The 22237-nt window shown below is 33.2% G+C and overlaps 2 protein-coding genes and 1 non-coding gene across 4 annotated transcripts in view; 2 read left to right on the top strand and 1 right to left on the bottom strand.

Annotated features, from left to right (window-relative positions):
* LOC106637452 (1-phosphatidylinositol 4,5-bisphosphate phosphodiesterase) overlaps positions 1 to 5754 on the bottom strand; it is a 31195-nt gene extending 25441 nt beyond the window's left edge. For both annotated transcript variants that reach the window (XM_023389691.2, XM_023389690.2), the window contains exon 1: positions 5277 to 5754. The gene's annotated coding sequence lies outside the window, so the exon portion shown is untranslated. The remainder of the gene's footprint in view (positions 1 to 5276) is intronic.
* A 533-nt stretch (positions 5755 to 6287) lies between these two features.
* LOC111642931 (5S ribosomal RNA) lies at positions 6288 to 6406 on the top strand. The gene has a single exon (XR_002759614.2). It is a non-coding gene; the product is annotated as a 5S ribosomal RNA (ribosomal RNA).
* A 4337-nt stretch (positions 6407 to 10743) lies between these two features.
* Positions 10744 to 20059, top strand: LOC106637404 (uncharacterized). Its single transcript, XM_089598806.1, has 11 exons — positions 10744 to 10770; positions 10866 to 11051; positions 12446 to 12797; positions 14204 to 14410; positions 14891 to 15186; positions 16196 to 16350; positions 16749 to 16867; positions 17339 to 17422; positions 17745 to 17820; positions 17908 to 18061; positions 19726 to 20059. Exons 1-11 carry the CDS (start codon positions 10744 to 10746, stop codon positions 19750 to 19752), a joined length of 1683 nt encoding a protein of 560 aa, XP_089454932.1. The 3' UTR covers positions 19753 to 20059.
* Positions 20060 to 22237: the final 2178 nt, after the last annotated feature.

Consider the following 22237-nt stretch of genomic DNA (forward strand, 5'->3'; position numbering starts at 1 on the left):
TATGCCTTTCCTGAATGTATATAAAAAAGTATCTATTTGGTAGAAATTAATGCAAAAAGTACGGAACACATATCATTTTATTTTTATAAGTATTTTATGTACAAATTATTAACAGTGCTCACTTTTTAATACTCCGTTATATTTCATACAAAATTAATTTGAAAAAGTGAAGTTAAGTAGATAAATGTTTTATCAATAAAGTATTTCCTGTTGAATCAAACGAGTAGCTGAACGGAAAGCACACACCAAAATAAGTCGTGTCAAATTTTAATCGCATTCATCCATCCATTTGTTGCGTTCTATGGAGGATGATAAGTGATATTATTTCTCGAAAAAATTCTTACACGAGTTAACTTTAATTCTGTGATCAATTTAAAATTTTATCCAATTACCTCTCTCATATTTTCGCAGAAATATTATTTTCAAAAGGATCTATTGAGATGTGACTTAGTATCCCTTAACATCAAAGTAAAGTGCGTGACCCTTGACTACACCAAAGAAATATATCTACAAGTTCGAAAAAAAAAATTTGTTTTTAGTACATCTTTTGTAAAGGAATAACCGTATATGGCTGAAAATACCGTTATAATTTCTCACAAAAAGTATGGAGCATAAAAAAAATCCATAACATGAATAAAAGATATCACAAACTCTTTTCCGAATGACAGAACAGAAATTTGTGTCAGACAAAATTGATGAGATATTTCCCATAAAAGCCTTATTTACCGCGAACCGTCATTTATTTTTAACGTTACATTGTAATCACTGTACTGCATGACTCTGCCGGTCGGATGGACAGCATATGGCAGATAACGAGAAACGAATATTCTTTGGCTAAGATAGTTCCACAAAGATCATCTAGATATATAATTTTAAAAAGAACGCAAATATAACTTGATTTTCATCGATGGAATGTCCTCAAAAGCTTCGAAAACTGTTCAAATAATTGAAATAATCATTTTTATTTTAAGTAATTTTTGAGAATTCTAGATGAAGAAAAGATCATAAACAAAACAGTGCTGGTCAGCTGCAATATTATTGAAAGATGAATGTTTTGTAACATAAATATTTTTAATGTCACTTTTTAATGATAATTCCATCATGCTCAATAAAATGTTCGAGCTATACTGTGTACAAAAACTGAGAACGTAACTTATACTTCCAAATAAATTTGCTGAATTTTGAAGCTATTACGTTTACTTAATTATTTCTGGAGTACGTGTAACAACGCTAGCCTAAAAATAATATTAAGCGCGCACTTAAAAATTTTAATAGGTACTTTTGCAAAAACGTAGAAACCTCTGTTTCTATGGATCTTTTTTATTGGTACAGAAGAGAAACAGTTACTTGAACATATTTAGAAATCAATAACAACAACAACAAAGAAAACGTTTTAAAAAAATGAGACTCTATTACATCTCCTTTAGTACTGCTATTATTACTAACTGCGAGCAGAAAATGACCACGTCCAATGAGATAATGAATGGGACTACGAGCGCAGATACGTAATTGCACTCAAAACAGTATCAGCAGCTGTGGAGCTTGAAAAAGATGAAGATAAAAACTTTGGAGGGGCCAAGATCACTTGTGCCCTTGTGATCTCTTTCATTTCAGTCTATGAGTGTACGTCAGTAGACATTGTCATTTAATTTTATTAGAGTTTCATAAGTACGCAGATAATTTTTGTGTTATTTGCAATTGTAGATTGTGTTTATTTTTATACTTTTTAATAGAAAAACTTGTGGCTTCATTACCTTTAACATGATTGTACAAGTGAAACATAAATTAAAATATAAATCTATAGTACAGAATTTAAATAGCCTTTTATGCACATGTGCCTGTGAGTTTATGGATTTCGTTAGGAAAATTGGAGCTTACAAACATTAAGCTTGGTTAATTGGAGGCAATCTCATGGAATCCATTATCATTTATTAAAACTGAAATCGTCCTAAAAAGTGCTTTTGATAGAACATTCAAAAATATTGGCATCAGTCCTAGGATACAACAATTACGTAACACTTTTAAGACAATCACAATGACATATAGCAAATAAAGTAAATTGTACGTAAAAACGCCTCGCATTACGTTCTTCAAATTGAATTATCGATTAACAACTCTTGCATAATACTTGGGTAGTAATTTTCATGTGAACTGTTTCTATTTATGTAACAATATTTTAATTTCTTGGTTGATAAGCTAAGTTACTTTTAAAACAACAAGAGAGAGTGAAAATATTTTTGTACGGGAGCTCTATGAACACACTGTTACATAACGATGACATCGTTCGGAAATGAAAGTATTGAAATTATTAATATGCTTACAAATAGATCTGTAACTACTAGTTTCCAGAAAATTAAGAAGTTAATGAAACCTTTGCAAATTATATACGTCCGTGCAACGATAAACATACTATCGCTCAGAGTACAATACAATAGAGCAGTGCAAGTGGAAGAATGATCGTTTTAAACCTAGGAATTTGTAATAACAATACTTTCCAAGAAAAAATTATAATAAAACTATTAAATTTTTTTATATACCAGTAACTTTATAGGACTTACTACTGTTCATATTAAAAAAATTGTTAAATCATCATCCATGGAGTAAAATACTGTAAAATGTGAGATACGATAACGCAAAAAAAACAAAAAATATCCGTTACCATTTCTTTCTTTTGTTGAAGGTTTTATATTTGTTGGTACTAATTTACATTGTTAAAATGTGACCATAACTCATACAATCGTTTCTTCCAAACGACTTTTTTTGATTTTTATTTGATTTAAACAAGATAGTTTTATATTTTTCAGTAGTATAATATTAATCGGTCGGGCATTAACAGTTTATTAATAGAATTAAACCAAAGGGATTGGAAAAGCAGCCATAACTAAAAATGATTTACAAGATTTCACTATTTCAAAGCTACTCGGAAAGTAATGCTATTTAAGATACGTGTCTTTCTTAAATACTTGAGTGTAGCTGCTCATGTCTACTTTGAGAAATATTCGTTAGAAAATTTTTTACATCTAAAAAACACATTAATTTTCACAATAATTAGCTTGCAAGCAAGTTAAACTTATCAGAAAGTGATAGTAAAGTTTTAATAGATTAGGAAAAAAAATTTTTTTTATCGTGTCAGTTAAAGAGAAATGTTTTTAATGTTTTTTGGCGAAAACGATTATAGATGACGAAACTACCATTCTTTATGACGCAAGCTCCTAACACGTGTAGTCTGTATCAGTAGTACAAGAGTGTTAAAAAAAAGAAAAAAAAATAATAATAATAGAGTATTACGCTACAAAAGGTGAAAAAATGACACTTTTTGATAAATGTGAATTTTTCCCTTTTTTTCACGGAAATTACAACTTATTTCTTTGACTTCAGGGTTACGAGTGCAACAAAACTTTCCAGATAAAAGTTGCATTTATTTATGTTTAGGAAAGTATTTTGGCATCCTGTCCGTGCAAATCATGAAGCCAAAAGTGGCAGTAAAGTCGTCAAATAGCATATTCTACTGCAAGTACGCATAAAATTAGACCAGGCACCTTTCTACTTCAATAAAAAAAGAGGTACCTGTATTGGTTGTTTAAATGCACGAAGAATTTGTTATTTGACGATATTGCTGCTACGAGTTGGCTGCTGGGTTTAGCTTTATGTGCAAATATCCTCCTCGAGTAAAAGGTGAAATGGTAAGTAGCTTTCCTTGGTGCCTGACTAAAATAAAAATTTTACAAAAAAAATAATTTTTTCAGTTGATTGGAAGAGTATAAAAACAAGTGGTTAGGCAACGCTTAAGCAAGACCCGAACCATACTTGGGATATTCTACCACTGTTTTTAGTTTTTTTTTTTTTTTTTTTTTTTTTTATTCATAATTAGTTGTCTACGCACTAAAAAAATAGAATTTTTGTCTCATTAGTAAAGCGTTGCATAGTGAGATAAGCATTTTTGGTGATTCGATACTGTAATTAAAAGTGCTTTTTGGCTTTTTAAATAGCACAGCTAAAAAAAATTGTAAAATCTTGATGGCTACAAAACAAAAATTGATATATCTGGTGACAGTTTAAGGCCAGGCCATCGCAGTGTCAGCTTCTCTGACAATCTAATACTTTCCCTTTTTGCTCATACGCTGGAGCTATAAGGTAAGAAATTGTTATGTTCATAACTGTGTTTTTGAAGTATTCAACCGATCCTTATGTAAGTTATTGCATATTATGGATGGGGTTAGAGAGCAACTCATGGTAAACAAAAAATGCTTTGAAAAATTACTGAAACTACTTTGAACTTGTTCACAGTGAATACTATCGATTCAGAGGTTGTCTCACTTTTAAAAATGTGAGCAACAAAGTAGATTTCGTACTTCATGGCACATGTTTCAAGGAACCTTTGAGCTTTTTCTGGTTGGATGTGCACCGGATGCAAAGCTTGCTTCATTTACCGAGAGTAAAGTACACGTCTAAGGTTAAAAAAAATACCAGAGGTGGGAAATAGTTGATTTTCGTACCATCGGCACAAAGTACGATTTTTTCGCTCGAGTGGCAAAGGTGATTTTTTTTGTACTAAGGGCCCCAAGTGCTGTTTCACACCCATGGTATAAAATCTATTATTTTATTTTTGATTGTCCATGATCTATATACTTTTTCGTAGATCTTATCATTATTTTGTCTGTATACATCAAAAGGTCAATATATTCGTAAACATGCTCCGGTGTAAAAGACCCACACCAATATATTTCAAAGGTAATTGCAATTCATAACAATTGAGTATGAAAATTGTATTTAAAGTAACAATTTAACAATGCTTGGATAACTCTTTTAGAATGAAATGAGATTTAAGGAGCAGTTAAAGTTTTTCCGATTGTACTAAAATAGTACCGAATAGTTAATATTGTTAAAAAGTTTGTGCCAAAACCAATAGATTGAACAAAAAATTATGAACATTAAGAGACTGTAGTTTCAATACAAAAATTGTTTCGAAATTAACATAAAATTCTGTAAAACAGTGTACAAAAAGTACAAATTTGTAACAATTCGGTAATAGACAACAGATAGCCATTGCTGTCGAAAATATGTCGACAAGAGCAGAAAAACATTGAATGACAGGCACGCGCTTATCTAGATACCGAAAAATATGTCCATCCCAACTACAAGGGAGAGAGCGCACATCTCCCAGCCGCTCTCGAACACAAGCGCATACCTATTTTTCCTCTCTCTGTTCCAAAAATAAACAATAACACAGGTCTGACAGTCAGGGTGCTTGCAAGACAAATACATTCTCGACTTACCGGCTGAAGCCGCCTCTAGCACCTAGCTCCTCAACTGTCGCCTCATCGTCTATATATCGGCGCCTAGTTATTCACTTGCACTATTTCGCTCTCAAGCTCTCCGATCCGAGCTTTCACTCTCCTCTCATTTCTGGCCAGGCTCTTCTGCCCGCGCCACCCCCTGTCCTCCTTTCTCACACTCTCTTTTGTTGTCGTTGCGGCAGCGAGTGCCTCAAATATTGAAAATCGGAGCGCGCTTTTTTTTTCCCTCAATGCAGCAAAGACTTTTCAATTTGTCGTACAAAGCTTGACTGGCACATGGCGTTGTGCTTAAAGAAAACAAGAGAGCCACGCGAGATAAAGCGAGAGCGCGCCAGTAGGTCTATAATAGATCCGCGCGGGAGTTTACGCGTGCCTACAAGACCAAGACTTGATATGATGATAGCTTGCAACTCGTGTCGCGGGGCTCTCGGCAGCAGCCACACGGCTGGACTGCCTATAACTGCTGTTAGCCGTGTCTGGCTCAATACTGCTCGCATCTACTAGACAGCCACTACGCACGCGCCCAGCTATCAACTACAGTATATATGTGCTTGCAGCTTGACTCAGTTCTACCTTCTCTACTGACACGAAAAAGCTCTGGTCAAAAACAAGAAGCTGTTTTAAAGACAGACGGTAGATGGTTAAGCAATGACGGCCCTTTTTAACAGTCTCTTTTCCTCGATCTTTACATTGGCAAGATTAATCATTTTGCAATCATGGTCTGTCAGCGGATGTTTGAGTGTTCCTGCTAACTTTACCTTAATTCATCACACAAAAATTCACGATAAAACCGAAAACTTAATAGACTACTGATGTAACGACGTTAGAGCTTTCAGGTACACCGACCGGTGTTAATGAAGGTGTTTACGTTGACAAGTGACGGTTATGTATCGACTGCTGGTATTAAATTTGTAATACCTACAGCTGGTACGTTTTAGTAAAACAAGTTGTAAGATGTCTATAATAAGCTCAAGTTTTCCCTTGACAATCGCCAACGTCCATACCATGCTGAAAGTACCGGTTCTCGTCTGATCACCGTAGTCAAGCAGCATTGGGCGCGGTTAGTACTTAGATGGGTGACCGCTTGGGAACCCCGCGTGCTGTTGGCATCTTTTTTTTTATGTTGAAAAATTTTTTTGTCATACAATAGGTACTTCCAACCTTTCATTACAGGGGTCGTAATTCTGTAACTTCTACATCACGCCACGCCGTAGACTAATGGTACTTTACTATTTATTTATGCATAGTAACGTGATATCGAGTTGTGGCGCGACGTGGTGTAGAAGTTAGGGAATACCACTCCAGGAGGTCACTTACTAACTGGCTTCCATACTAAGTATTCTATATCATTCATATTGCGACAATTTAATGCATTTAACCATTTGAAAATCCCACCAAAAAAATTTTCGTCTTCATTATTATCCACACAACGAATTGAAAGGCTTTAATAAAATGACCTTCAAGTAACGTAATTACATAATATATTTACTATGACTTTAACTAGATTAGTTTAATTTCTTTGATTAATGCAGCCTAATATCAATAAACAGTACTAGTTATATTTTCTTAAATATTTATACTTTACGTTATTTTACACACTAAAGGAAAATATTCAACTATGTTGAACCAATTATCGATGTGGAACTGACTATCCGCATGGATTTGAGAATCAGCAGTAACAAGTGAAGTAACAAGGTTTGTCAATAATGTGGGATGGAATCGTAATGTAATTGATACAACACAATGTCTTTGCGCAACGAAATAAACAGCATCACTGGTACTTGATCTAATCTTTCGAACTCACTTCCTTTACTTTCAATCGACCGTCGAACTGTTCATATCAAATTATTCGTGAAAGCGAATGAACATGTTTGTTCGGCCCTGCCCATCGATGTGCGGAAAGTCGCTCATTGAAGTGGTCATAGCTGAGGGGAGCGTAAAAATAAAACGAATGAAAAAAAGACGGCAAAGACTCGCTATTCCAGTAGCACGTACGTACCACTCTTCCTTCTGACTGCAGACAGATATGGCATGCGGCAGCTAGATGCGGGTGAAAACTGGATATCCCATATTTTATAGGTCTTTAGCCTTTCCAAAGTCCCCGTGCTCGTACAACATGGAAAAAAAAAAATCTCACAGACGGTAAATAAAAATTCTCGGCACTTTGCTTTGAAGATTTACTCGGGCTCAATGCAATTTTTTTTTTTCGCTACTTTTGTACTTTTAAAAAACTGGTCGCCTCTTTCTGAACTCTGAGAGCATCTTTTAGCTGCACTAGAGAAACTTTTTTTTTTCTAGTTAGTCTTTTTGAAGAGTAATATTTATCATGCTTGCTAAATTAAAAATATGTTTAAAATCTCTTGTATTGTGTTGAAACGAAAGCAGATATTTGTATTATCAAGTAATTGTCAAGTAATTCGTGTATAATAAAAATTGTATTCCCAATGCAACAACCTCTCAGGTACCTAGAAACTCTTTCATCGCGCCACTGTGCTGCTTTACATACCTCGTGCGTACATTCACGTGCAAGTGCACAATACAAAAGAAGAAAAATTCAAAGGGTTGTAAGTGGGGTACGTCGGAGTTTTCGACCACTTTGGAATGAGAGTGAGTTTGCAAGTGCTTTTGGGATCTCTAAATATTGATGCTCCCGTACAAACGCGGGCTTATACATGCAGAGGAACAAGACACGATCGTATTCAGTTTTTCTTTGGCACGAGAGTACAAAATACATTGTCTGAAAACCTGTATGCTCTTCCAAAATCATAACAGCCTTTTTCTTATTATTAGAATGGTGTTTGCCTTGGCTAGATCTTCAGGAAAAAAAGCCAAGCTAACAAAGAGACAAACAGTTAAAAAAACTTATAGATAAACATTATTTTCTGTTCTCGAAAGTGTTAAAGGATAAGCTTAATGATTTAAATATTAACACAGACAAGACATTGTTCTACATGTGAATGATCAATCCAGAAAAGTTGGTTGATATGTAGAAGATATCTTGTCAAAAATTAGTAATGTATAGCACTTTCTTTTTCTTACGCGTAAATTCATTTTGGAATTAATTTGATGGCATAATAATCATATCTTTTTTCACTTACTTTCTACTCCTTATTTTATTTTTGTTTTTAACAAAATCATTGATAATTATCAATGTATTCATATAGTCGTGCTTTCATATCGAAATTGTTGTGTTAAGCCTCTCAATATACAAAATGGATTTTAATGTATGTAGGCTTTTAATGACTGTGTCTCACTATGACAGTTGCACAGTAATTTTTGTACTAACAATCACGATAAAAATTATCGTTTTTTTTCTCTCAGTGTGAGATATTATTTAATGTATTATCTTTTATAGTGCAGAAACGAATTGTTGCCTTTTTTATGGATTAAAAGATTACGACCTTTTTTCATTATAATCTTAGCTTTGTGTGTAAAAATACAAATATTCATAATGAGACCTTAATAACATCCCTCTTATTACGTCAACTATTTTTTCCCTTAAATAATAGAAATTTATAAGTTCTCGCAAGATAAGCAGTCAATAAATATTACATTTATGAACTCACGGGCTACAACTTCGTCTTTTGTGCCGTAAAAGTTTTCCAATATCTATTTTCCATACATTTCCATGCAGGTCTCGAAATTCCTGTAGCCATCTGTAAGTTATTTTGTATCAGCCATAACTTTGACGTAGAAAAGTTATTTATTTGAAATAGACTCGTTGATGTCAGCGTTTAAGATTAAAGTTGCGTGACGAAATGTAATGCGCCCTCATTCCCCATCCACTTCTCGTAATGTATTTACTTGGCTATATTTCTCTCGCCTTAGCACTTTAAGGTACAAGATTGTTTGCTCTGACTTAACCATTCTTGCAAAGTCAATAAGAAGCAACATAGCTTAAGTAGGGCTATTAACTACGAACAAATATTTATTCCACTCACAAAAAAAATATACTCATAACTTGTATGTTAAATGGAATCTATAAAAAAATAACGATTAAAGTACTTTTCTGTCCTGTGGAGAAAGTTATAGTTAAAACAGAGGAAAATATTCATTAAGAACTAAAGAATGAATTTTCTTGTTCTTTTGTCCAATCAACACGTTTTAATTTACCAAACCAATTATTCCCGCATCTATGTAAAGATTGATGTAAGGAACAACATCGAAGTTCATGATCTACATGTAGACACTTTTTATCAGGAAGAAACATTTTTTCAGCATATTTACTACTTTACTGGAGATGCTCTTTGAAGCAAATAAAATACAAAAAAACATAGAAAAATCATTTTTTCCTTAAAAAAAAGAATTCTAAATCCTACAGCAAAGTGGTTAATTAAGGAGGTTCCAGCAAAAAATAGAATATGTTAGACAACGATTATTAAAAGTTACATTCTTTCATAACATTGTATATGCGTATAAATTGGGTCATCATTTTCCCATACCTATTTCCGAAATAAAATTCATGCAATAGTTCCATAGCTTAACATAGACTGTTATGGGGTCAGTAATACAATTGTATTAAAACTACCATTTACATAAACCAAATTTTTATGGAAAAATTTATCCTAGTTAAAAATAAATTAGTTAAAAACAAGGTGTCTTTAAAAAAAAAAAAAGAATAAAAAAAAAGTTATACGAAAAATCTTCAAAAAAGTAACTTTCAATAAAATTCAATTGTTGACAAGTTAGAGCTTTATTTAGCTTCTAACACAATGTTGACTCTAATTTTGAGTAAATTTAATGCTTTGAATTAATTTATATGACAAAAAACCTTGTTCTAACGATAATAATTCTGTGAAATAGTATGTCCATACTTCTTGTTTCTTCAGCTACAACGTCTTTGGAAAATAAGTCACCGTTGGTGTAGTTTTGGAAATAAAGCATACACATTTTCCAAGCAAACTTTGCCATGGAAATGACTATCTGCATACTTGCTGTATACACACAAGAAGACGTGATATGAATCTTATTTGGAAAATTGTTCGTCAAAGCATGAGATTTCCAAGACAACGCCTGAAGGAGTACCAAAGGTAAGTAGTGAAACATACATAGCAATGAATACTCATATAGGAAGTACAAGAGATCTGCTAAGCTAAACTTGTTGGTTGGTCAAACGAGAATGGAAGCGAACTAATGAGATCTTGTTTTTTTTTTCCATCGTATTCCGATGAAGGTGAAATGAACTCTGGGACTCTTGTTTGGGTGTGGTAAAAAAATTATGTAAACGGACTCTCTATGACCTTTGATTTAATGCAGGTACTAGGAATGCAATCATTTCATACTTTTAATTTTATTCCTGTAGAATCATCAATGCCTTCCTTTTATTTTTGATAAAGTTCAATGGTGCTTATTAGTAAAACAATTTTTGATTCACATGTTTGAAGACCCCCTTTACATCTCTCATTTTAAATCCATGTTTCATAACACAATATAACATGACATCAGCATGCAGGCACGAAGTAATCACTGTAAGGTAAGTGATGGATTTTTTGGATTCTTCAAATAATTTACTTCGCACGAGAAGCCGCTGTCGAACAGTTATGCACCAGAATCCCTCTTAATCCAAAGTTAAACGTTGGACAATCCGAGCACTTCATTAGTTACAGCCAAAGAGCGACAACTTGCCAAGCCGAGCTGCCGTGTTCTCTTGACACAGGCTCACTTGTGTCAGGTGGCACGAGAGAAAGGCGTCCAGTCAGCCAACGGCGTACAATTAAACGCGCGAATGTCTTGACGATTGAGGAGGAGGAGGAGGTAAAGAGTATATACGCGAGCGAGACTACAAGCGTCTATAAAAGAGACGTCCGCCGTGATTGCGGCTTGTAAATGGTTTCGAGTCAGCGAGTGCCCAACAAGTGGTTTCAACCTGTGATTTTATGAATGACTCTCGACGTAGTGCGTGACAAGTAATTTCAAAGCTAAGGGAGAAAGGAAGAGGTACATTTAAAAATAGTGATACACCCAAAACTGCGATTAATGGAGAATTTGGTGAGTGGACGAAGAATTTTTTAAATGTTCGGTTACACCCTAGAAAGTTGGATTAGTTAAGCCTACTAATATTGTAATTTCAATGGATTTTTATTTATTTCAAAGATGTGAATAGCAGAAATTTCTGCTCCGTGTACATTTTTACTGGATAACTCTTGCCTTGCTTCGGCTTCGTTCAAAAGTTGATCGATTGCTGCAGGGCAAGTTTTTGTGATTGGCTTGCAAACTCCAATACTCGTAACTTCAGTAATACTGATTTTTACTATTTTTGTGGATTATCGGGGAAAGTACGTTCATGTGTACAATTTTTTTTTTTCTACTAAGGTTTTCAATTTTCTAAACTTCAAAGCAAAAGTTTTAAACCGTTGCCAAGCTATTTTCGTCATATTCTATGTTAAATATAGTATTCAACGTATGATATTTTCGCAATATTTTATGAACTATACGAGTGATGTTTTTAAATATATTTCCTCTTTCTAATCAAAAACATGTTTAATTTAGAGTAATTTTAAATTACATGAGCTACTTCTTCACACTTTGTAACGGGAGAAAACAATAAAAGCTTAGTTTTGATGATTACTAAAGTTGTTTAAAAAAAATTTCAACCAAATTTATTGTAAAATAAATATTGAAACTATAATTATTTGATAGGGTTTTAAATGAAAACCCAACTTTAAATATTCCGATAGTAATTTTGTGTAATAATTAGTACGTAGAAGAAATCGTAAGAGAGGAAAACTTGACTTTTTTTTTGCAACAGTAAATTGTATGTATTGTTAAAAATTATCAAATTAATGGCAATAAATTTTTTTACATTAATTGTATAAAACAGGATGAAGTCAAAACTTTTTACCAAAATTTGTTGGTATCCTCCTTACTTATTGTAGTGATATTTTTTCCGTTTGAATGTGTAATAAAACAAGTTATCAAATTAATGTACCGTTGTGGTCGTGTGTAAAAAATTCTAAAAATCCTAGATGTACGAACTAGCATGACTACTGCAAAACTAGGAGAGACGGAGAGATATTTTTGAAGGTTTATGCCAAATGTTTCATTCAAAAATCTAGCTAATCTACATAAAAAAAAAAAAAAAAACCCAAACGCAAGGAGACCTAAGTAATCACCAAGTCCACAATGAATCTCACTATGTACGTTTTCAGGTGATAATAGTGGCTGTGGTGGTGTCAGTCGGCGCGTTGCAGCCACCACGGGCCATCGGTCCCCCAGGCTACCGAGACTCACCTCCCTTTCTCGACCACCCACCACCTCCACTGATCTCGAGTGGACAACCCGATTTCTACAGCAGCGCCTACTCCCGGCCCGAGACTTACCTCAGGCACCCACAATCCTTCGATGAGGACGATTCGATTGTCTACAATGAGCCTCCTCCATCAAGGTTTCGAGAGGACCGAATATTTTTCGACTCACCATACTTTTCACCCCAGAGACCAAAGCCATTCTACCAGGACAGCTTTCCAGCCAATGCGCTCGGCAGCGCCCGGGAGTACCGAGGTTAATATGACAAACGCTACCTCATGCTAAGTTTCGGGCATTTCGCACGTGGGCTTGGTGTTGGGAGAAAAAAAAGGTCAAGTATGCATGGGACTTAGTTTTGACAATGGGTTGCTCTTGTTGCCAGCATACCCTGACTCCCTCGTAATGCTGTTAATGAACTTTGTAACGCAGGTCAAGAACCTATATACAGCGAGAGTGCTACTGCTGTTCTCTGTACTTGTTGGGTGTATATTGTATACTTGAATGCATGTCTGCTCGTGCGCGTGTGTGTATTTGGACACGCGGGTGAATGAATGTGTCGCGATGTAGCTGTATTCCGGAGTGCTCGAAGTTTACAAACTCGTGGGAGAGTCATGGCAGAAACATTAGGAGGGCATGAGTATAGTAGCTTGCGTGGTAGTAAGCGTCATGTCAATACCGATTTTTCTTGGCAATCCTGTTTGTAAGAAATTATTTTTATTTTCATTCAGTGACACACAAAATATCGTTTTCCAAGCTAACACGGATCAAATTAATACCAAGTGCTTCACTTTGTTTAAACCAATAATTACACAGTGTAGTGACTCATTTAAAAAGTTTGGGTGTATTATCATTTTACACAAATTATTTGCCAAAATGATACAAAATAGTCGCACTTCTTAATGTATTCAGTTTGGATAAGACATGTACATACAATGGGCTTAATAACACAGAAATTGTTCATTTTTAACACAAAATTCGTACATATTATAATTTATAACTTTAGTTCAAGTTATTAATACTTAATTACTTTATTTAAATGAAATAACTAAACTAAATACTAAATTCATCATTATATTTGAAATAGTATTTCAAATAAAATACTCTTACATTAACCATTCAAAATTGTATAAAAGAATATTAATTTATTTCATTTAAAGTACAGTATTCAAACTATTTTGTTTCAAATAAAAGCATCAAATACATTAGTTTTTAAATACAATATTATTTGAAATAATTTATTTAAAACGAATTACATGAAATGAATCTGTATTGGAATTGTATTGTTATAGTGACGCTTTTACTTATCAGACCTCAAAAAAAAATCCCTTTACCACCTACAGAATCGATTATTTGAAATGCGATTGTATTTGATTTTTAAATATTTTAGATAATTTAGTTAAGTACACATTTTTTTCAGCAAAGTATTTGAAATATTTTTATCAAATACAATGGTATTAGAAACAACGTATTTTACATACACAAAAGTTTTATTTAAGGTGTTTGAAATTAAGCATATAAAGGATAACTCAACTTGGGTAAGGCACCTTTATCGATCTTGAGAACTTATTTTCAACTTCTACTGGCATTTGGAAACTATACTTAAGCCATAAATGAAAAGCGATAAAATGGATGTAGCTTAATATTATTTCACTATTTTTAAGGTCCACCACCACCAGCACCTTTGAGAGAGGACGTACGCAACAAGCAGCCAACTTCAGGTTCAAGAGATGAACGACCTCGCACACCTTTGGAGTTGTCAACAACAAAGGCTCACGAGGAACTAAGGAGCCTTTACCACCAGAAGATGACCGCGGCAGAAGCGAGGCAGCCACTGTCCTTCGGTGGTCATTCAAGCCCTCTCAGTTATGGTAAGACGGTATTTTATTTTCACTGATACTTTAGCGCAGTAAAATCTGTACTTGAGTGCACTGAAATTACAATGTATCATTAGTTTTGTGGATGAAAACAGTATATTTTCTAATTGATGGGAATTTTTTTCGTATCGCATGAATTAAATAAATAAATAAAAAACGAAAAACAATTATGATGGATACACATATCATTACATTTTAACATAATACATACATGAAAGCACTGAGAAATATCCTCTGATTTTCTCAGAACCAGAAGCTAAATAATTATTTAACATAAAGAATTTCAAGTTGTACAACTGCATGTATCACAGCGAAATATATTTTCCCAGCGTTCTTTCTACTCAATCAAAATGTCTCTAACTTGCAAATTTCTTCATAGCAGTGAGAAATCCTCTAAGACCACTACGATACCCAATAAATCAGACCTTCGTGGAACGACATTATTACAAAGATATAATTTATGCTTTGGTAAAGGTGACCACAGTCTGGGCTTTGCCTCGGTGGCTGCAGTTACCTCTGCGGACATGAATCCCCTGCCCATCGCCAGACTAGTTCCTGGCACTACAAGAGCAGCGTCTACGATATCGATGCATTTGCCCTCGACAATGTCGGTGACTACCGGAACAGTTGGCTTCCAACGCCAACAGCCAGACAATACATTACCACATCCTCTGCCACCGGAAGTGCAAACGTTATCGCCTCCATCCCTTTTGCCGAAAATCACATTATCTTCTGCTACGTCCAGCCAATCTTCGCCCAATACAGTCAGGGTAAGATTAAATAAATTGCGATCGATAAAGAGAGTTTTTTGGGAAAAGACAAAAGAGTGATTGGAAGGTAAATAATACCTCTTGTCATTTCAAAACAAACGATTCATTTGAACAGTACCCGTTTTTTCCCAAAAAGTATTATTTATTAACCTCATCAAAAATGTTTTAGATAAAAAAAACTTGTTCGTATTAGAAAAAGATTACAATTTTAGACAGAATATTTTTGATAAACACTTATGGTTCGCCACAACTTTCTTCTTTACCTACAAGTATGTTTTGAATATCGTTGACATATGTAGAGTGATGGTTAATAATAAATCAAGGAGGGTCTAGATGAGCAACGATGCATACCCAAATTTACTTTACAATTGTCTTCGAAAAATGATGTGTCTTCTAGAAATACAACTGACAATTTAAAAATGTGAGAGTCCATTTGAAGGCAGTTGATGATATATCTGACTGTTCCAGCTTATTCTTAAATTAAAATAATTTAAATCAAACTAATTTAAGTTCCATACATGAAACTTTTAAGCTAATTACATTTAGTACAAGGTACTCCAAACTTTCTTATATCGTCGAATAACTCTGATCATAAGGACGAAATTTCATCAAAGTTTATAGAGACATTCAAAGAATAACGTTTGATGTAACATTGTGACACGCAATAAACTATCATAGTTTCAGGAGTGCGACACTTAACTGGTAATACCTGCATTAAAGTGCGACAAACAGCAGACGTATAGTATGCTATCGAAACAAATGATTCATCTGCATTCGAGAAGCAAAGCCAAAAAACTTCAAATAATACTAGACATGAATTTATCGAAAGTCATAGCTTAAATTGTCTTACGACTTATATCCAGTGAAGAAAGTCAAGTTAGATAAAGGATGAGTGAAAAAATGGGAAGGGAAGGAGTTTGATGGGAAGGGTAGATGAGAAATAACTTCTCAACTCGGGATGGTTGATCGATGGAGCTCGGTCGCGTTAAACTTCTATAATTGTTTTCAGCTGAACGATCTGGTGTCTAGTACCCCGGCCACGACGAGGCTGACGCCAGTGTCGCCTAAATCTGGTCTCGACCCCGTCCACAATCAGCTCAGTCAGATGACCAATGTCCCGACAATTATGCTGCAAGATGTAACGAAGATACCTTATGAGTTCAGGTGTGTAATTAATATTTTTTTTAGTAATACTATTTTGCAACAACGACATGTATTTTTAAGATATGATTGACTTTAAACTAATTAATGTATTTTTGATTAATAAACTAACTCTTGCTATTTATTATTGTTTTTACGGTGTAAAAGAACATAAAAATGTTGTCGTTTCATGAAAAAAGATATAGAAATAGTAAATAATTAATAAATTAATCATGACTTGAAAATACTTATCCATGAATCGATGGATTTTTGTACTATCAACTACAATAATATAGTTCAAAACAATCGATATGCTTACTACAGCTTGTAAATGCTAAACGCCCACTATCCAAATTTTTGAAATACTTGCCAGTTAAGTAGGATTTAAAAAATTTTAACATAATAATTAAGAATTTCAGTAGGGCAGTAGGACAAGGACTTCCATCAGTTTCGCTTGGACAACTGCCCATCGAAGCTCTGAAGCAACAATTCCAGATATCGGACATTAAACACAATTTCCTTATTTATGATACCAAGTCAAGTTTGCCTTATTATCAACCTAGTCTTCAAGTAAATCAACAATCTAGTGGTAGCAGTGGTGGTGTTGATAATAGAAACATAAATAATATTTCACCTTTGAGATTTAGTATACCGACGACTCCGATCTCATCGGCTTCAGCATCTGAAGTGTCTGCTCCAATGAAGATAGCAATCCAAGGAGTCGATTTCTCACGAACTCCAATAACACTTACGGCTGGTAAGATATAACAAAATTTCAGAAATTTTTGACTGATGTACGTAGTATTAAGTATTCTATAATAATTTTTTTTATGCAAAATCAAAACTCAATCTTCTTTCAGTTCCCACGAACATAAATACCTATACAACTGGACAAGAACAAATTGAGTCAATGCAGTTAAATAAATTAAATCCTGGTAAGTTATAAATTTATGTACTCGAAGTAAGATTTTCGTAAAATATTGTAAAATAATGAATGTGCTTTATATTTTAGGAACCAATACACCTTTGTATAATATTGCACAAAATAGTGAGCAAAACAAGCCTGCCAATCAAGTTAGTGCAGGAATACCTTTAGGTAATATTTCAAGTCTACATTTCCTTTAAAGTGTATAAAATCTTATTTTCAAAGTTCCTGCAGACTGAAAGTAGTAAATTTTTGCCCTTACAAGGGCTAACAATTTTACTGTGCAGCTCTTGAACGTGAAATTTTATTTAGGCAAAATAATTTTATGGATTAATGTCATAATAGACAAAATGTCACAGGCTTACCATTGTTTTTTCAGTGAAAATTTTTGTAATTCTTTTCTCCTTGCACGTATAACTTTTTGAAGCTAACCATTACTTTATCAAGTGCTTAGTACACAATTAAAATTTATTCAATTATTACAATGACTTAGGTTCATTTTACGTGTTGCCAAATGATGAACAAACCAAGCTGGCTCTTCAAGCACAAACTAGTATTCCTTCAGGTATGTATATTTTGTATATTTTTCCAAGCCAAGCGCACTAAAGTAAAAAAAAGTTTGGTTATTAAAACAATAAAATTGACATTAAAGTAAGATTATTAGGATTACAGCTGCAGTTGAGCGGTCCTAATGGGCTGCAATATATTTTGCAATCAAGTAACTCAGATCAAGCAAGATCAGCAAATGTAGAATCTAGAAAAGTTGGCCCTAATCATCAACAAAGATCACTTGACCCATCATACTCTCAGGTAAGACTAAATTTTTTTTTTTTATAACATTCTAACTGTGTAAAAGACAAAATTTTGAAATATTATTTCTTTATCTTGAATAATATTACTAAAAAATAAATTTAATTAATTAAAAAAACAAATACCTTTTTAACTAAATCTTTTATAGTTTCTGTTGAAATTCTGCTCATGTAAAAGTAAATTGTTTGTTGTATTTTGCCAGTACATCAGATTTATTGAAGTACGAACCACCAAAAGAACTCTAAAAATAACAAGAAATTAACGGTGTCTCATAATTCCTCGACTGATCAATTAAGAATTCAATCTTGTCTGAATCCAACTTATTTATGCGTTTATCCATACCAGTTGAATTAGTATACACCAAACTGTACGTTATGTAGAAAGAAATTAACAGTTTCCTAAAATACTTAGTCATAAAATAAAAACTACTTCCTGCAAACAAAGAATAGCTTACTGGAGGTTCTTGCCAAATATTTACGTATAAACTGACAGAAAAAAACCTATAATATGAATCAAGTAACATCCTCGTGGTGACTTATAACTTGTTACTGCAGCTCCCAGTTTCGCGAAGCAATAAAATAGTCCGTTCACACAATAAACCGTCTCCAAGGACTTTACTTGGCCTCAAAAATTAAAAAGCACACTCGAGCAAAAATCTTCGCCAGCATCGTCCTTCTTAAAACGTGCCAGCATTTGGCTGCAACCAATTTTAGCCCTTGGGGGAAAAAAAGACACCCACCCGTTTTTTTTTCTCTCAATGTTGAAAAAAGCTGAGCTTGAGCGAGCTTCCCACTAGATGTTACGCAATTACTTCCAAGTTCGAACATGATTAATGGATTCTAAATTGCTCTCGACTCCGCATCAGCTGACACCGAGCTGGGCTTCAAAATTGATGAGCCGACGTGCTCTATACGTATAGATAAAGTTCTGTTTTTTTTTCTCTCCTTGGCGAAGTAATAACCTTTTTATTGAAAAATATTAATCACTAGCTTATTACTTTTTAGCATATTACAAAACGTGTATACATCATACAGTGTCTAGTAGATTATGTTACTTTTTAAAGTTGGGAAGTTTCCCAGCTAGATATAATTGATATGACTAAGTATTGAGCTTACAATTAGAATTAAGTTTTCTTAAAAATTGAATTTTATACACAAATAACTGACACAATAGTTACTGAATAATAATTAAGATGGTTCTATTATTCTTTTTTTACTACATTTATTAAAAATTCTAAGTTTATAAGTACAATCCGTAAAAATAAAAAATAAAAAATTAAAATGATTAAAATAAAAAACTTGCTTTCACATAAGACTTGATATAGAAAATCAACTAAAAAATTTTATTAATTCATGTGACACACACACATTAATTTTAATATGAGTAAAAAAATGTTACAAACACTTCAAATTAAGTTACCTTTCACATAAAACTATTTTCAGTGGTTAATATAGAATTAAAAATACGTGTGAACTAATAGTATCGAAGTATATCATCAATAAAAAATTTATAAACCTTTTTAGTCCTGCTATATGTATCCCTGTGCCAAATTTTCGTAAAACTTTTCTAAAAATTAAAATTTTTAAAGTTAGCGAAATGACGGTAAAACAATGCCTATCATGCAAGACCCAGTAGTTCATCTCCTTAATTTTTTCAATTTTTAGATCGGATATCAGCAGAACCGATGGTAGGCTTACACTAAGAGTCAACACTCGTTATTAATATCTGGAAATTCTGCAACAAGGAAGATCTGGAGAATCAACGAAAGAATCAACGGAGCTCTGGACACGTAACGATGAGTTCATCCAAAAATGGATGAGATAAGACAAGAAAAAGAAACATATACTGAATTGACATTGCCTTGATTTTAATTTTCAATATTATTTTTGTTGTTACTACTTGTACTATTATTAATGTTGTAATTAGGATTGTTATTGTTATTACTAAAACCATTGTTACACTTGTTATTGTATTAACACGAAATCGTACTACGATTACGGTTGAAGACTGTTTTTAGTAAGTAATCAGTATTCGTTGCTTCATTATAAATGCTTATTGTTGACTTACTTCTTAAGTTCTTGTTATGCAATTTTATTACTTAATATATTGAAAAAACTTAAAAAAAAATCTATTTTCTAAAAAGAATTCGTCTTTGGATGTGGAAAACTAGAAATCGTTGTTTAAAAAAATAAATGAGTTCATATTTCAGCAATTCAATCCACACATTTTATTTTCTTTTAAAACTCGTCACCTCATATTATTTGCCTATTGAATTTCCAGCGAATAAAATGATGGTGTTAAAAGAAATTAGGAATTTTTGCTGCAGTACAGTATAATGATGTATTACTTTAATTCGTATCTCTCTATCCCACTCAACTTTGGCTTACTATGTATTTCTTGATCTATCTTAACTGATAGTACTACGGAAACCTAAAAGTAATGATGGAATAAAAATGAGCGAGTTTGTTTACTCCAAGAAGTTATAATTCCTCTGGGAGCTCTTAACTCTTGAGTATTAAAAACTTCAGCTTCCAACCTCTATAAAAGAAGCCTCATAATTTTTAATTACAAATCCATCTTTTTCTATAGTTATTTTAAATGTGCAGCAATTGCCAGAAGTACACAAGGATAAAATATTTTCTTCAATTGAAGTCAGAGAGCAATAGAGTTTTAAAGTGATCCCAAAAGGAGGTGACCATGACTGCTATCTCATCTGCTCTAAATACATTTATACGAATAAAAATGTTTGTCTCTTAAATGGATGTACTTGATATACCTTACCTGCTCTGAGAGAAGCTGCAAATAAAACATCTGCTCGTACTTACTTATTTCAATTTATCATGGATTTATTTATTTTGCATTATAAAAGGAAGGTTCACAAATAATCAAAACATCAACTTTTAACTTATTCTATAATTTATTAGTTTTAACAATCTCAATTTTTTTTTTTTTTTTGTGTCATCTAAATTATTACAATCGATTGTGTCTTCTTTTAACTACATGTACGTGTCAGAGTTTAGTTTTTTATACTTATCATTTTTCGTCAGAAAACCGCTCTTTGCTCTCATCAAACGTTATTGCATCATCATTTCGTATTTTTCTCTTTCATTCCCTTTTTTTCCCTCTTAGAAATCGCAATAATCATTTGGCAAGTAGATAGATTTTTTTCAATTTGACACTCATCGATACATTTTATTTTCTTGCATAAATTCATCGTCATCACACATTAGTTTTCCCAAAACAAAAACTTAATGCAACTTACGACCTATGCCCTGTATAGACCATCGATTTAATAGTTTAAATAAAAAAGTAAACTGATGTAATACTAAATATGTTATGAACTTTGGCGCTGCATTTTCACGAATATTCACAAAGCAACATAATATTATATACGTGGCTCATTTCACCGAAATTCGTTATATGACAGCCTAATTTTAAAGACGCGATAGGTAGTTTATTTTACGGATTTCACGGTTGTAATTGTCAACTACACCTTTTATCGATTCTCGTTGCAAAATGAGATTTTAATGTATACAGTCTTTGATCGAGGGATGCCAAAGAGGCCGATATGTCTGTGGTATAACCTGTGCTAAACGGAAATTGATAGATTTTTTTTTTCAACATTAATTGGCTTTAGATCTCTATTCAACCAATTCCATTGTCACAAGCTATTTTTTGTTCCATGATTGACACGAAAAAAAAGTCTTAACGTCTTGAATTTCATTTTAAAAACGCTTTTGGTCATTCTGAACCTTTCGAATCACTGATTCTAGTATAAGTAGTACTATAGCGAGGCTGCCAAAAATTCGATGCTTTCTTTTCTTGAGTGAAAAATTACGCTGTTCGATTATTCGATGTATCATTACTCTGCAAAACAATTCTTTAAAATAATTTTTTTTCATTCGATGGCGATTTTTTGAGCACATGACAGATCTGATAATGATACCGTTGCTAAGAAAAATATGTATCGTTAAGTTGCAAAAAAAAAAAAAAAAAAAAAACTTACATCTGAAATGTCTGATTTTTATAACAAACAGTGACATAAAAACAGTTTAAGGTTCTGAAACTAAATGTTGTATGTTGCAGTGAAATGACCCACGTATAAATATATACGAGTTTTCGTCAGGCGCATACTATAAAGAGACGTACACTCGGGAGATTGATTGGTCGCGCAAA

Source organism: Copidosoma floridanum, unplaced genomic scaffold (assembly GCF_036245765.1).
Source record: "Copidosoma floridanum isolate Cflo_tuat_1 unplaced genomic scaffold, Cflo_Japanese_pri ptg000006l, whole genome shotgun sequence".
NCBI lineage: Eukaryota > Metazoa > Arthropoda > Insecta > Hymenoptera > Encyrtidae > Copidosoma > Copidosoma floridanum.

What these genes read in the sequence shown, in the direction of transcription:
- LOC106637404 (XM_089598806.1), top strand. Translation starts at nt 10,744, where the DNA reads ATGCAGGCACGAAGTAATCACTGTAAG. An exon ending in TTCAAGCCCTCTCAGTTATG is followed by an intron (nt 14,411 to 14,890) that starts GTAAGACGGTAT and finishes GCTTTGGTAAAG; the next exon opens with GTGACCACAGTCTGGGCTTT. An exon ending in TAGTGCAGGAATACCTTTAG is followed by an intron (nt 17,423 to 17,744) that starts GTAATATTTCAA and finishes ACAATGACTTAG; the next exon opens with GTTCATTTTACGTGTTGCCA.